General features: G+C 46.2%; 1 protein-coding gene across 2 annotated transcripts in view; it reads right to left on the minus strand.

Moving 5' to 3' along the window:
• Positions 1-17,243, minus strand: part of ALMS1 (ALMS1 centrosome and basal body associated protein) — a 222,885-nt gene that overhangs the window by 138,794 nt on the left and 66,848 nt on the right. For both annotated transcript variants that reach the window (XM_078674479.1, XM_078674480.1), the window contains one exon: positions 6,441-6,571. In XM_078674479.1, the coding sequence (XP_078530605.1) occupies positions 6,441-6,571 (131 nt within the window). The remainder of the gene's footprint in view (positions 1-6,440; positions 6,572-17,243) is intronic.

Here is a 17,243-nt window from a genome sequence, read left to right on the forward strand (position 1 = left end):
TCAGTGGAAAGTGCACAGAATCCATTGAGCAGTGATCCGAGCCCACTGAGTACCATGCTGTATGGAATGAGCACTATGTAAAGTGTAATGATGTCAACAGTGCATGATGCACACTGAGCCGTGCGGAGTGTATGGTGGCCAGCAGCGTGTACTGAACGATGAAACTTGCACAAAGAGTAGTGTGCTTGGGCTCTTTTTTCATCTCTTCTTTTCCTCATGTTCCAGCTGTCTCAAGCAAATAACTTTGTACTGTCCTATTTGTCTACCAGGTGTCCTCCTGCCGAATTATCCCTGTCTACCAAGCCTGCCCTTGTCTACCCTTTCAATCCTGTCAATGCAGTTCTTCTTTGTCCTCCTTCCAATGCTTCATATTCAACCACGCGTCTTACGTCACACCTACTCTGCTATATTTCATTTCATCTGGCCATATGTAGTTCTCCTATCTTCTGGAACACAGACATTCTGCCCCTGTGCCTTTCTCTTTATTTCTGCTCAAGGCATGGCTGACTGAAAAGACAGGCCTCTGCTGAAAGGGAGCCATCAGGACAAAACTGGGATATAGAGAAGGCAGGTATGTACCTAGAGGACACTTCAACCTTCAATCAGGAGGGTTAGCCAAAGAGGCCAGGAGCCACTCTGAAGTCACGCTCTTGTGAAGTCTACAGAGGAATGGGACTGTGACATCAGCCTTAGACTTAAGTGAAGGCCTATTTTGATCCTGTCCCTCCCTCTGCATCATATAATCATGTCAGTGTTTGCTCTGTGATTGGATGCACTAACGGCCCATTACCACAGGGAAGAACTCCACTTGTACCAATCTCAATGCCATATGTTTTCTAAAGGAAACAGTACGACTTGTTCATGGCTAAAAACAAAATTTGCACCAGACCTCGCTGCTTTGCAACGCTTAAGAATGTATAGATGCATTTAACTGAGAACAAATGCATGTCAAGTACACAGGATTTACAGAGCAACGCATAAACTGCAGAAGGAAATTAACCGCGCAGAAGGGTATATGCAATGGTGCACAGGAGAATATAATATACGTGGGTCTTTACAAGGGGCGGGGAAAGGGATGACCCAGATTCAACCACTGATAGATGGGAGTGGGCTGCTATCCATATTAGTCCCATTGTTGCAGCCACAGAAGTTATGTTCTGATTATGACCTTGAATGGGGGAAATGAGAGAGCTGAGGCATTTGATGATGATCTCTAGCCTCCCCATATACTCCTTGTAAGCTTCTCAGATCCTCCTCTACACACCGACTGAATGACCCCAAGATTCTTAGATCCCGATGGGGAAGTCGCTCAATGGCCTCCATGGCCCCCAAACTCTGGAGCACCAGCTGATAGAGTTACGCCAATTAGACAATGAACTCTCCTTCCGCAAGGCTGTAAAAACCTGGCTGTTTAGGAACCAGTGCCCCCACCCCATGGTGGTTCTGGCTAATGTGGTGTTGGTTCAAGTGCTGGGAGGCTGCCGGGTACACATGCGCTTTACAAGAACTACAGAAGAGAATAGGATAAAGTGCAGGATGGACTATTCACAACAAAGAAATGTTGATTGGTTCATAGGTCAGTGATAAAGGTAACGTGAAGGGGGAGCAGGAGTTAAGCGTTTTATGGTAATCTGCTCACATAGATAAGGTACTCGGTAACAGAGAGAGAAATGTGGGTGGTAATATGTCCTAAGAAGTAAGCGCTGCTAACCAAGACGAAGAGACTCAGGAAATTCTTCCAAGTGATATTAGAGGGGCACGCAGACTACCTTGTTTTATATAAACTCACCAATAATGGCGTCTTGAAGGCAAATGCAAAATCTCAACTAAGTTGTAAATCACAACTTCAATGAACGGGACCAACCAGCTCTGGTGCAATCATTTGCTATGAATGTCCCTGAGGCGTTGCAAACTTCATTAGCCAGAGCACGTGTAAAGCATTATCGTAATAGTTACCAAGTGCGAGAACATAGCAACCAAGATAGTATGGACAGCTGCCCTGCTCGAGCTTGGACCTGTTGCCATGCTCAGCCTCCGAGAATGAAGGCGTAAGTACATAAATACTTGTTCTTACTAGGCCTTGTTGGGCTTTGACAACAGAGTTTTCCAGTATACACACCTACATATGGGCACTGAGAATAACTTGAAATGCAGCCTGAAAGGTGAATGGGGACATCTGAAGCAATACCTGGAGACCAATCACTACCACATCTGAGAACAAATTGTAGGTAATAAAGTAATAATGAATGTCGTTCTCTATAACGGACATACAACTTTTAAGAAGGTGGCAGATGTACGTAATGTAACCTGCAGTGTGTAACTGATTGGTGGCTGGTCAGCTCCCCATAACAAGCAATGGCATAGCCAATAGGTCTAGCTTTTGGGACCTTCTAAGTATTTAGTTATGCAGCACAATATCCTTGGTGCAACCACATCAACTGTTTCGTGGCTAAACACTTAGGTCCCAAAGGTGAGACCTATTGGCTATGCCAATACTTGTTGTGGTTGTGTGTGTGATTGTGTGTGGTTATGTGTGTTTGTGTGTGGTTGTGGGTGTTTGTGTGTGGTGGTCTGTGTTTGTGTGTGGTGGTGTGTGTTTGTGTGGGGTTGTGTGTGTTTGCGTGGGGTTGTGTGTGTGGGGGGGTTGTGTGTGTATGTAGGGTTGTGTGTGGTGTATGTGGTGTGTGTGGGGATGTGTGTGGGGTTGTGTGTGGGGTTATGTGTGGGGTTGTGTGTGGGGTTGTGTGTGGGGTGGTGTGTGTGGGGTGGTGTGTGTGGGGTGGTGTGTGTGGGGTGGTGTGTGTGGGGGGGTTGTGTGTGTGGGGTTGTGTGTGTGGGGGGGTTGTGTGTGTGGGGGGTTGTGTTTTGTGGGGGGTTGTGTTTTGTGAGGGGTTGTGTGGTTGTGTGTGTGTGGTTGTGTGTGTGTGGTTGTGTGTGTTGGGTTGCGTGTGGGGGGTTGTGTGAGTGGGGTTGTTTGTGTGTGTGGGGGGTAGTGTGTGTGTGTGGTGTTGTGTGTGTGGGGGGTTGTGTGTGGGGGGGGGGTTGTGTGTGAGGGGGCTGTGTGTGGGGGGGGGGGCTGTGTGTGTGGGGGGCTGAGTGTGTGGGGGCCTGTGTGTGTGGGGGCCTGTGTGTGTGGGGTTGTGTGTTTGGTTGTGTGTGTGTGTGGTTGTGTGTGTGGTTGTGTGCGTGTGTGGGTGAGTGTGGTTGTGTGTGTGTGGTTGTGTGTGGGTGTGGGGTTGTGTGTGTGTAGTAGTGTGTATGTGTGGTTGTGTGTGTGGGGGGTTGTGTGTGTGTGGGGTTGGGTGTGTGGGGTTGGGTGTGTGGGGTTGTGTGTGGGGTTGTGTGTGGGGGGTTGTGTGTGTGGGGGGGTTGTGTGTGGGGGATTGTGTGTGGGGGGTTGTGTGTGGTTGTGTGTGTGGTTGTGTGTGATTGTGTGTGTGTGTATGGTTGTGTGTGTGGGGGGGTTGTGTGTGTGGGGTTGTATGTGTGGGGTTGTATGTGTGGGGTTGTGTGTGTGTGGTTGTGTGTGTGGTTGTGTGTGTGTGGGGGTTGTTGTGCGTGGGGGGGGGTTGTGTGTGTGTGGCTAATACAGTAATAATGAATGTCATTCTCTGGTACGGACATACAACTTTTAAGAAGGTGGACAGATGTACGTAATGTAACGTGCAGTGTGTAACAGATTGGTGGCTGGTCAGCTCCCCATAAAAATGAATACAGGTATTCCTGGGCTACAACTGGCTAGACAGGAGTCAAAGTAATTCCCCTAGCACTCTGAAAACATCTGCATGTATGTGTGATTTATTTTAATCCCAGATAACAACCCTGTTATAATTACAAGGCTTTTGTGTATTTGTTTTTTATAATTCCTAGAAATGTATTTACTACATATTTGTTGCATACTCGGACACGACAAGTGGGCAGGGTCTGTGGTGGGGAGGGTGTAAGTCATCATGAAGTGAATGCTAGCGAGAAATATAAGAAAAAGAAGCGATGAGATAAAAAACGTGCTGTTACAGAACGAACGGAATACAACAACAGTGCCCACACCAACCAGAATCTCAAACGATTATTTTAAGGGTCAAACCAAAAAATTAATTTCAGTTTTGGCCGGGTACTTTTATTTATACCCCTCCGATTTACACAATTCTTTTTTATAAACTTTTTTATCTCATTTATGAATGAAAAAAGAAACATATAAACATTCAAAGCTATTTACACAAATATATACAACACATAAACCAACTACATACCATTACTTAATGCACAAAATAAATACAGTACATACATCCTACGTGCAATACAAACAATATATCTTAATGCATTTATGTTCAAACAATCAATATTCAAAAATTAAATATAGACAAAGTCAAAACAGGAGACAATATCACCAAACGGTGACCAATTTTTTAGAGCTAGCAGCCGCTAGTTCATCCAACCAATGATATTAATTGCTCCTTAAGTTTTTGCAGACGCGTTTCGAATCCAAGTAAAATACTTCCTGGATTCTCATCAGGGCTTTGTCACTTATCTGCAATAGGTGTAAACAATAATAGAATTTTTATTTGTTGATTGCAAGATGCCTCTCTTGTACCACCACATCTTTATACCCCAGAGTAGTTCTATATATCTACCTGCAGGGATTGGGCCAACTATTTCTTCTTAAGACTCGGATTTAGCTTTTACTGGCTACTCGGTTGTGTCAGTGATTCCTGTAAAAAAGGAGGAGTTTTTATAACTAGGGGAGATTCTACTTGGGCTACGAAATCCATTTGAAGTGGCACCTGTAGTGGCAGGGGTGATCGTACCTTTATGTTGCTGGAGGCGGGCTCAGGTTGTTCAAGACCCACGGGCCGGGGTCCCTTTCCACACGTGATCTATGGAGATCTATGGAAATTAATGCCATACGATCACTTTTAGTGTCCCATTAGCAGCTTATTGCATTTCTGTACTTTTAGATAAGGCACGTACCTTCCTAACTTAAATGAAGGCCGTCTTTTTCATGCACCACTTCTTTGAATGTTTATTCTTTCTCTGGCTGGCGGGCAAAAATACGATGGAAACAGTCAGTCTATGCCCGACTTTGGAAAAAAACCCACCCCCGTTACCAGCATGTGTTAGTTTTAGTCTGCTACCTGGTCCTAGTCGTGGTGTCGTTTTCAACCGTATATCCGCTGCGGAAAGAAGCCGCCTGTGTCTCACTCGGTCTTAATACATGAGGATACACACGCATTAGTCAATATTCCGCTGCGCCCTCACTAACATACAGTTATTTTCTGGGTGAGAGGGAACACGTTACCTTACTTTCATGACACAGTCCCGTCTCCGATTCCACCACAACAGCGGCCATCTTGGAATCCTTCAATATACGTGTTCGCTTAGACCACAAGAATCATGGTACTCGTAGTTTCTATCAGACAGGTATTTCGGTAGCAGTTCGTGTGGTCTCCCAAAGCTCACATCCGCTCATATAAATCATTGTATTATGTTTTTCCGTGCATAATATTAAGCGGCGGTCCATCAAATGCGTCTTACCAATTTATAAGGGCATTTACAGAAAAAACGGAAAACGGGAGTTTCATAGTGTCCCAGTGTTATTCCTCCAAGCAACTCGACTGCAGGACGCCGTCAATGACTTTACGCTATCATAGCCTAGATATTTCAGAGAGACTATTGAGGCCAGTTGGTGTCGTATTGAATTTTAAAATTAAATAAGCCCCCTTCTGTAACAGCACTCTCTCTACATCAGCAGGACGTTTTGTATTGTTCACGCTGAATAAGACTGACCATTTAAAGTCGTTTTCACCATGCCCCTTTTCCTCAAAGGTGATATTTTGGTGATATTTTCTCCTGTTTTGACTTTGTCTATAATTCATTTTTGAATATTGATTGTTTGAACATAAATGCATTAAGATATATTGTTTGTATTGCACGTAGGATGTATGTACTGTATTTATTTTGTGTATTAGGTAATGGTATGTAGTTGGTTTATGTGTTGTATATATTTGTGTAAATAGCTTTGAATGTTTATATGTTTCTTTTTTCATTCATAAATGAGATTAAAAAGTTTATGAAAAGAATTGTGTAAATCGGAGGGGTATAAATAAAAGTACCCGGCCAATACTGAAATTAATTTTTTGGTTTGACTCTTAAAATAATCGTTTGAGATTCTGGTTGGTGTGGGCACTGTTGTTGTATTCCATTGATTATAAGGTCCAGCCCACCCCAATGTTTCAGGACCTAACTCCTTAGCTTTAGAAAGTTACAGAACGAACAGCACACTGAGCGCAAACGGGGGGTCAGAGCCTCAGTTCACAATTCTACTTTAGTGCCAACAGGATCTGACCTAGCTAGCAAACTGACGTATAACTTTCACTACAGAGGGACAGTATATTTGTACACTTTGTGCTTTGCCTCTGTTTGGTTCGATTTCCCCACCTTACCTTGGCAGAGCCGGCTTTCTTTGCACTCTCCAGCAGTTCTGTCTTGATTTCTTCTATTCTCCTCCTGTCCTCTTCATTGAGATCTGCTTCAGAGTCCAACGTCTGACCAGCCAACTTCAGCTTCACGACAGCTGTAACACAAAGATATCTGTATACACGGCGGGCATCACTGAGGCTCATTCAATCTCTGAGCTTTCCAGCACAGATCGTTAACAGAAGTCATTGAGGTTCAAACTCAAAGCTGCACAGTGTTATTGCACCAATTGTATCCTGGCTGGATGCATGTTTAAAAGATATTTGACCTACAGGAAAACATAGAACATTCTTCATGCGCCACCTTTTGGTATGAACTTCCCTGCGACAAATTAAGCATGGTATGTGGTACTTGAACAGGAGATTCCCTTCCTGAGTCCTAATGCCATTGGGAGGCCAGCAATGACAATAGCAACGAAGAAACCCAGCTTAACCCGAATGACTCGTCTACATACACATTCACTGATGTATGTTAAGTATGTAAGGGGGAACCCACTTTCATGGCCAAGTGTGGCACCAAGTCACCCTCAGCTGAAGATGTGGAATTCCAAGGTTTCGTCAACAGAAAGACAATGCATGGCTCATAGGTTGTGCTCCATCCAGTGCCTTCCTCTGACTGGGTTGAATTTACACTGACTTTGTCCAGACAACTTTTACTTTAAAATGTCAAAGCCTTTTGGTGACACATTCAAGTGCCTATTCAGCTGCATGCTTTTGAAATACTATCTTAATATTGTAGCTATAACATCAAGGACAAAAATATTGGCGTGTACGGATATAGAGAATTTCTACACCTAACAACATATATATATGTCACCCTTAGGTGTTCTCCTCATGAATAACAGATCCTGCGGCACAAGGTTAACAAACGGAGACTCCTTTCCTGATCAGTTTTTCAATTCTGTTTATTAAATTATTTACACAGTCTGCGCTTTATCTGTAAGAATGGACCGATGCATTTTGGCGAATTGCCTTCTACTGGGTCATTAATCTGTATTATAATGAAATACCATTCTGAACAAGAACAGAATAAGAGGGCCACCAAAAAACAATCATGGAAATATATTTAACACTAGATGAATTATTGTGGATTTAAGCATTTTATAATTACAGAATGATTTCTACTTTATCTGGGATACGCAAATGTACTTTAATGCTATGAAAATTAACAGTGTTAAGATTGCCGCCACTGAAATCATGAATCTGAATTGACATATGGGAGTGGTCTGTCACCGATTACCTGTAACAATTATTCAATTAATTCATGTTCTATAGTGGCGTGCTTTTCACTGAACAAGGATTTAAGTGTTTTATGATTTTAGAATTTCTTTCTAGGAAATTCAAATATGCATTAATGCTATTAAATTTAATAGTGTTAAGATGGCTGCTACTGAAATCATGAATCTAAAAAGCCATACTGTATCAGTCCTACACTGAGTCCTTGTAACAATTATCCAATCAATTCATGTTTGATAATGACATGCTTTTCACTGAACATGGTTACACTGAGGAAAGAGCACAGCCGAAATGTGTTTGTTTGGTTTGTTCTTGGAATAAAAAAGTCTGTTTTGCACCCCACGAGTGCTGGTCGTTTCCTGAAAGGCAGTATCTATATTGACGCGAGTTTCACCCTCATGAGACTGGGCGCCCGTCCGCAAGTATCAGTGGCTGCTGGTGAACTGAATTGGAGATTTATCTATCTATGCAAAAAAGAAGCAGAGAACTCTGGGGGCAGATTCACAGAACTAATCTGAGACAAAATCCTAAATTAACTACTTGTGGTATTCACAGAAGGCATTTAGTAGTGGTAAAGTTAGGATTTTGTCTTAAATTAGGATTTTGTCTTAAATTAAGATTTTGTCTTAAGTTAGGATTCTGTCTTAAATTAAACTTAAGTTAAACTTAAGTTTGTCTTAAGTTTTGGTCTGAAGACAAAATCCTAACTTAAGACAAAATCCTAATTTAAAACAAAATCCTAACTTTACTACTACTAAATGCCTTCCGTGAATACCAAAAGTAGTAAGTTTAGGATTGTGTCTAAGATTAGTTCTGTGACTCAGCCCCACAGTACTTCCCAAGGTTTAGCTGAGGAGTAGCTCATGCATAGAGCACCCCACAACACCAGCAACACTCTGAATCTGTTTGGTTTGGTTGATATTTTTCCAGTCCAAAGCTGTAAAACTGTGCCTGGGGTGGTAAAAGGTTTTTGTAATTTTACAGCTTGGCATGGTTGGCACTGTGCTAAACCTATGCTTAAAGACTTTCCAGTAAAAATGGCAAAATACCTTGTTTCTTTCTAGCCCTGCATGGAGGGCACAGTGCTAATCCTATCCAACAAACCTTTGCTAGAAAAACAGACATATGAGGTGGTCAGATTCAGAGTGTTGCTGGTGTTTTAGGGTGCTCTATACAGGAGCTGCTCTTCACCTAATCTTGGGAACTACCCCATAGTTTTCTACCTATTTGTATATCTAGCGTCAAGATATATAGATGCGAGTTAAGAATAGTAAATATTAAGGTACAACAATTTTCCGTACTCCATATTCAATATTCTAGACTACACTCCCTTAGTTGTTATTTGCTCAACAGCAACTTGACGCATAGCAACAAAATGATCTGCTCAAGAAGTCCAGCAGAGGGAAAGACCTCTTCTTCACACTTAGAAACGCAATAAGGAAATATTTTGGAAACAATTAGGCAATTTATTAATCTATATATTTAGAATAGTTGCTTATTTGTTCTCTGCCTTAGTTCCCTTATGATTTGAGTAGATTTACAACTTCTTGGATATTTCATGACCAATAATGAATATGCTACTTACCAGTATGCATCTGTTCTTGGCATGTAGGGCTGCTGACATTCATATCTATAGCATAGATCGCCGCCTAGTGTTGGGTCCAGATGATTGCACCTTGTTGTCCTGGAAGAGTCTTCGAAGTATCACGAGATAGGTGGCTCCTCCCCTGGACTACAGTGCGCATGGGCATCGACTCCATCCTTAGATTGTTTTTAGCCATTGTGGCAAAGATGGAGTGCACTAGTGTAAACGATGACCATGTCTAAGAGTAAGTGTAAGAAGAAGAAGTCTGCAACCGCTACGGGCGCCGGGGAGGAGGGCCGGCGATATGAATGTCAGCAGCCCTACATGCCAAGAACAGATGCATACTGGTAAGTAGCATATTCAGTTCGAGGCATGTGGGCTGCTGAATTCATATCTATAGCATAGAATACATAGCAGTCCCTCCATTAACGGCGGCTGCCCGCGCCAGTTGCAGAAGCTTGAAAAAGTGTTCTAAGAACAGCCTGCCCTACAGCTGCCTGCTGCTTGGAATGTACGTCTACACAGTAATGCTTAGTGAACGTATGTGGTGTAGACCATGTGGCTGCTCTACATATGTCTTCCAAAGGAATATTGCCTAGGAACGCCATGGAGGCCCCCAACTTGCGAGTGGAGTGGGCCCTGGGGCGGACCGTTAAAGTGCGCTTAGCTTTGTGATAGCAAACTTAAATGCACTTAACGATCCATCTGGCAATTCCTGCTTTGGAAATGGGGTTGCCTTTGTGCTGGGCTGAGAAGGCAACAAAGAGCTGTTGTGTCTTTCTGAAATCTTTTGTTCTGTCAATGTAGTACATTAACGCTCTTTTGACATCAAGAGTGTGGAGCATTCTTTCCGCTACTGTTTCAGGGTTTGGAAAGAATGCGGGCAGTTCTATGGTTTGGTTGATATGAAACTGCGACACCACCTTTGGAAGAAACTTAGGGTTAGTGCGCAGCACAACCCTGTTGGAATGAATCTGAATAAATGGCTCTTGTACAGTGAGCGCCTGCAGCTCACTGACTCTCCGCAGAGAAGTAATGGCGAAGAGAAAAGGCACTTTCCATGTTAAGAATTGAATCTCACAGGAATGGAGAGGCTCAACTTGGTCCTCACCATCAACCTGGTGAGGACCAAGTTGAGGTTCCAAACAGGAGCTGGCGGGGTCCTGGGAGGGATGACGCGCTTCAGGCCTTCCAGGAAGGCTTTAATGGCAGGCACTCTAAAAACAGAGAGATGCTGCCTGTTTTGAAGATAAGCCGCTATGCTATGTATCCGAATGGCAGCATATGCTAGATTGCATTTGTAAAGATGTAACAAATAGCAGATGATATTAGGAATGGATGCATCTAGCGGGTTGATATTGTGGTCAGTACAGTAAATGACAAACCGCTTCCATTTCGCTGCATAGCAAGCTCGGGTAGTGGGCTTTCGTGCCTCCCGGATGATGTCCATGCATTCAGGGGGCAGATTAAGGTAGCCAAACTCTAAGACTTCAGGAGCCAGATCGCCAGGTTGAGCTGTCGCGGGTCTGGATGCTGAATGTCGCCATGGTTCTGCGTCAAGAGCCTGGGTGTGAGGCGCAGTCTTTGATGCAGTACCACAGAGAGTTCTAGAAACGTGGTGTACCATGGTTGGCGTGCCCACGTTGGAGCAACCAGGATGAGCGTCATCGAGTGTTGCTGGAGCTTTCTTGCCACCAGCGGGATTAGAGGTGCTGGGGGAAAAGCGTACGCAAATCTGCCTGACCAGTTCATCCATATCGCATTGCCCTGCGACTGTGGATGAGGGAACCTGGCGGCAAAGTTTTGGCATTTTGCGTTTTCCTTTGTGGCAAACAGGTCTATCTCTGGATGACCCCACTGCTGGAAGTACGGGCGGAGTACTGATGGATGTAACTCCTACTCGTGCATTTGGTGGCTGTATCTGCTGAGCAGATCCGCCATTTGATTGTCCTTGCCTGGGAGGTGTTCCGCCATGAGGAAGATGTTCCTCTGAATGGCCCACTTCCACATGCTCTGAGCCAGATGAGACAACTGTGGAGAGTGTGTACCTCCCTGCTTCTGGATGTAGTACATGGCTGTCATGTTGTCCGTCCGGATCAACACGACTTTGTTGCACAGATGTACTTTGAAGGACTTCAATGCCAAGAAGATTGCCATCAGTTCTAGGTAGTTAATGTGCATCTTCTGTTGCTGCATTGTCCATAGTCCCTGCACCGTGTAGTGGAGCACATGAGCTCCCCACCCTTGGAGAGATGCGTCCGTCGTCAGGATAATCTGTGGCACCGGCTCTTGAAACAGTCGGCCCTTGCAAAGGTTGTGTGGATTCCACCAATGCAGAGAGCTGGATGCCCGACCGGTCACCAACACTAGGTCTTTCAATTGCCCGTGAGCCTGATTCCACTGACGTGCCAAGCACTCTTGGAGTGGACGCATATGAAGTCTCGCGTGTGGGACTATGAAGATGCAGGAGGCCATCATGCCTATCAACTGCATGAACACTCTGGCAGGAAGTGAGTGTTGTGGTCTGAACTTTAGGATCAGCGACTGCATGTTGCTTATCCTCACTGGATTTGGCTGAGCCGTAGCCGCCAAAGTGTCTATCGTCGCGCCCAAATACTGCCGCACATGTGCTGGCTGAAGGTGCGACTTTGGATAGTTGAGCGAGAACCCCAGACTGTGCAGAAGGTGAATGGTGTGGGACATGTCGGCCGCGCACTGCTGGGCCGACTTTGCTTGAACAAGCCAGTCGTCCAGGTAAGGGTAGACATGGACGTTCTGTCTCCTGAGGTGCGCCGCCACTGTCGCCAGACATTTTGTAAACACTCTGGGGGCAGTGGTCACCCCGAAAGGAAGGACTTTGAATTGGTAATGCTTGTTTTGAATGGTGAACCTGAGGTATTTCCTGTGGGAGGGGTGGAGTGGGATGTGAAAGTATGCATCCTTGAGGTCCAAGGTTGCGAGAAAATCTCCCTGGTTCAGCAAAGGAAGAACTTGTTGCAGTGTCAACATGTGGAAATGCTCTGAGAGGATGTACCGATTCAAGGGCCGTAGGTCTAGAATCGGTCTGAGCGTGCCGTCCTTTTTTGGAATTAAGAAGTACAGGGAATATACCCCTGTGCCTTCTTCCTCCACTGGCACGAGCTCTATTGCGCCTTTTTGCAGCATGGCCAGAACTTCCTGCTGCAATAAGTGCAAATGCTCTCGTGACATAGGACGGTGTCTTGGGGGCATGTTGGGTGGAGTGTCTGTCAGCTCTAAACAATAGCCGAACTGGATAAGGTGCTTGACCCACCTGTCTGTGGTGATGGACTTCCACACCGACAGGAACCGCTGGAGTCTCCCCCCGACCGGTGTTGTGTGGTCGGGGGGCAGTGACCGGGAGTCACTGCTTGTTGGTGGCAGAGGAACGGGAACTGTTGTTGCCTCTGCCTCTGCCCTTGGAGCTGTTGCCCCGGTATCCTCCTCTACTCTGTTTGGGGTAGGATGACTGCGCCCCGCTTTTGTTGAACTGCGTCTGCTGTGACATTTGTCCCCTGGTAACACCTTGATTGCCTGAGCGACGAAAAGTGTTCCCACGAAAGTGCTGTGACTGTAGAGCCCCCATGGACTTGGCGGTCTCAGTATCCTTTTTAATTTTCTCCAGTGTGGTGTCGACCTCAGGACCAAACAGCCTGTCTGGGTTGACCGGTTGGTTGAGGATGGTTGTCTGTATCTCGGGCTTGAAGCCGGAGATTCGGAGCCAAGCCTGCCTCCTCAACATCACGCTAGTATTGATCGCCCTTGCCGCTGTATCCGTGACGTCAAGGGCGCACTTGATAGCAGCGTTGGAAATGAGTTTGCCCTCTTGTACCAGCATCTCAGCCCCCTCCTTGTACTGCTCTGGCAGGTGTTGCAACAGGGTCTCTAGGGTGTCATAATGTGCCCTGTCGTATCTGGCCAACAGCGCCTGTGTGTTTGAAATGCGCCAGATGTTGGCCGCCTGTGCTGCCACCCTCTTCCATGACGCCTCCAGCACTTTTGACTCTTTGTCCGGGGGAGGAGTTTCACCCGTGGTTTGAGAGTTAGCTCGTTTGCGAGCATTAGAGACCACCAAAGAGTCCAGTGGCAATTGGCCCCTTATGTATGCTGGATCGCCAAGTGCCAATCTGTATTTCTTCTCAATACGAGGGTTAACAACCCTTGATCTTGTGGGCTCCTTAAAAATGTCCACAGCATGCCGTAGGACCCCCTTTAATATGGGAAGAGTTTTTACAGTTTTTTCTGCCGTGGAGAAAGTGTCAAAAAGGAAGTCTGCTTCCACAGGGTCAGCGTGCATATCAACGTTATGGTTTTTAGCTGCCCTCTCTATTAAAGCATGAAACGCCGTTGAATCCTCGGTGGGAGATGTTTTGACGTTAAACACCTGTGGGTCAAGGGTCGCCTGCTGATCCCCTTGATCCCCAGTGTCCACCCACGAGTCTTGTTGCTCATCAGGCTCAGTGTGGGTTGGGAAATTATATTCCTCATCCTGCTGTTCCCCATCTTCTCCATCCGAATAGGTGTGTGATGGTGATGCCCCCCTTGCAGGGTGTTGAATCGTGGGTTCAACCAGTACAGGAGTGTCCTCCGCAGGCCTTTTGCGTTTCAGTGGAATCCTAAAGGACTCCAAGGGCTTTGACGCCGTAATCTTCCGCTTTAGAAGCGTCAGCTTCCTGGTGTCGGCGTCGATGAACTGCTCCGACAAAGAGAGTTGTTGACGCGGTAGACCCCCAGCCGGGGGAGCCGACTTCGACCTCTCTGGGTCCTTGGGCACCGACCGCGGTGCAAAGGCCTTCGGCGCCACCTTAGGTGGTAGCGTGAAAAGGATTGGTGTGGAAGCTTGTGGCGTTGGGACAGCCTTTTTCGCTGCGGAAGGGACCTTCGGTTCCGACGCGGAAGCTCTGTCCTTAATCCGTTTTAGTGAGTCCGAGACCTGCTTCGTCAATCCGACCGACGTCCTCGGGCCACCCCCAGAGGAAGACTCGGGCATCGGCCCCTTCTGCGTGTCCGAGCGAGGTGCCGGAGCATCCGTCTGCGGAGCACTGCGATCCCCGACCACAGTAGCGGACGTGGACGCCGACGACTTCGCCTCGACAACCTTGACCCTTGGCGTAGTCGCGCCAGACTTCGGCTCCGCGCCCTTGGCAGCCGTTGTGTCGACAGGCCTCTTGGACTTCGGCTCGACGGCCTTGGCGTGAACGGCCTCACCCGTCTTCTTGGGCTTCGGGTCGACCGCTGTGCTCGTCTTCTTGGGCCTCGGCTCGACCGCCGTGCTCGACGCCAAATCTACGGTCTTTTGTGAGCTTGGCTCCTTGACCACTTTTGTCGCCGTCGAGGGTGCGACACTTTTCTTCGGCCTCGAGGCCTCCGGAGACGACGGCGGTGGAGCAGACGTCTTCGGTTCCGATGGTGTGTCGGCCATTTTAGTTGTGGTTGACACCGAAAGTTTCGGTTTCGATTTAGTTAATGGCGGCTCTGCCGAAGCGTCTGTGGCCGGGCCGGAAGGCGGGGCCATGGACATTGGAGTAGGGTCTATGGTAAGGCCATGTGGCGATCCTTCGACCCGAGCCTTATTAAATGTTCTAACGGGGTATAGCTCTTTCTCCGAGCTATCTTCCATGGCCCCGTAGGCCTCTTCGTCGTCCCCTACCTCCTCGACGAGTTCCTCCACGTCTTGGCCCTCGGCGTCCGCTTCATAGTCGGACTCGACGACCACCGAAGGAGGCGAAACCTGAAGATGGACCTGTTGCTCGTCCGCTTCCTCATTGACGAAGATGTCCACTGGTGCTGTAGCCGATCGCCGGGCCTCGAGGCGCGCCGCACGCCGAAGCTTGATGGTTTTCTTCGACTTAAACCTGGAACAGGCCATGCAGTTGGCCTCGTTGTGGTCCGGCGACAGGCATTTGTTGCAGACCGGGTGGACGTCGATGTGTGGGTATTTGGATCCACACACCGGACAGAATTTGAACGGGCTTCGTTCCATGCCGTCGAAGTCTTGCCACGTCGACTGGGCCTCGATCCTCGAAGTTTCACGACTCACGGGATATCCGAACTTGAAGAGTTGGATGAAGTGAGGCACCGAACGCTAACAATACCGACGGGTCAGAGAAGGCCTTTTGGCCTTGAAAAACTAAGTTTCTATCGATTCCGAACCGGAGTTCACGAAACACATCCGAACCCAATGGCGGAAAAAAACAATCTAAGGATGGAGTCGATGCCCATGCGCACTGTAGTCCAGGGGAGGAGCCACCTATCTCGTGATACTTCGAAGACTCTTCCAGGACAACAAGGTGCAATCATCCGGACCCAACACTATGCTATAGATATGAATTCAGCAGCCCACATGCCTCGAACCTCAGTTTGTAGACTTCAAAAGCGAGCCCCTCTTTCCCTCCACACTTACTTATAAGTAGTGTCCGCAGGGCAAAGTATTTTGAAAATCCCCTTTAACTGACTCTCCCGGTCATTACATGCTTTCTTGCCAAGACAGAAGTTAGAGCCACCGGTACTAGAGAGAGTAAATATATATCTAAACATATATACAGACATATATCTTACCTATTGGCGGTCGCCAGTGGATAGTTATAGTTAGGACCATGTCTCCATAGGAAAAGCATTTTTTGACTTGCCTATATCTTTGACGCCGTTTGACGAATCGTCACGCAATTTCCCCCAAAAAGTACACCATGGAATCTAGTTCTGCATGGAAAGTTTCAGTACGATCCATCAAGAAGTGGCTGAGAAAAGGGGGTGGGTAAAAAATGTTTTATTACCGTGCTAATTCCCATGGACTCTTTAGAAACGCCTGCACCCCAAACCGCTGGACGGAATTAGACCAAATTTGAAGGAAAGCTAGCTTTTGATCTGCAGATTGCACTTTTTATTTGGTGTAAATCCGTTCAGTAGTTTGCAAAATATTAAAGGAAATCCAAATGTGTATATCAACAGACTCGAATAATTTGAGAATAATGACGAGTTTGTGTAGAGACAGCAGAACTCTGATTGGCTGTCAACACTTCAACCAGTAAGTGTTTGTGGCAGCAATCTTGGGAGTCCACTTCAGCCGAGTCCAGAAAAAAACAACAATAGGGCAGAGGAGGAATACTGTGACACCGATCCTTAGTCTTGGGGTCCCAGGCAACATTTGCATATATTTGTGAATATCACTGTGAATAAAAATAAAATAAAAAAAAGATGCCCCCAGGTAGGCAAGGAATGTAGACATTTAAAAAAAAAGAAGAAGAAAAAAATGAGGGGCACACGGGCCCCCTACCCGGAGCCTCTTTGTTCCTCGAGGACCACCACCTCCCTAGGGATTTCTTTAAAATATTGGAGGGGGCTGCGGGCACCCCCTCCACAGTCTCAAGGGAGCCCCAGGGACCAACTCCTCCGAAGGCTTTATTATTAACAAGCATTTGCAATGCAATGGGTCTCGCATTAGGAAAGTTTGAGCTATTGGTATTGTAAATGGCAAAGTTTTTATTTATGTTTTTTTTTAAATAGCTAAATTAATAGCTTTGTCATTTACAATCCCAATAGTTATAAGATATAAACAGAAAAACTCTAAAATCACAACCAGGCTGTAGAAACTGCGAGACAGTAGAGAGTGTGAGACTAACACACGCATCCTGCCAGTCTACCCCATCTACGAGGGCGAATCCCATGGTTTTAGTCAAAAAAAGGTTTATATCAAAACATCATTCCCTTCAATTCAGGTTTAATTTAGAAATGCAATTCTGATTTTATTCTAGAACTCTCAGTTGGATTCCCGTCATATGACGACTTTCAAATAAGGGTAAATTAGAATGCCTCAGAAGGTGCCCCCTTTAAAATGAACGGAGAATAAAATAGCGTTGTTAGAGTATGATATAATATGTGGAAGAGGGTGACCCCAACGAAGGCTATGGGGGTATTTTGTTTGTGAGGGTGGG

This window comes from Lissotriton helveticus, chromosome 2_1 (assembly GCF_964261635.1).
Source record: "Lissotriton helveticus chromosome 2_1, aLisHel1.1, whole genome shotgun sequence".
In the NCBI taxonomy this organism is placed as follows: Eukaryota; Metazoa; Chordata; class Amphibia; order Caudata; family Salamandridae; genus Lissotriton; species Lissotriton helveticus.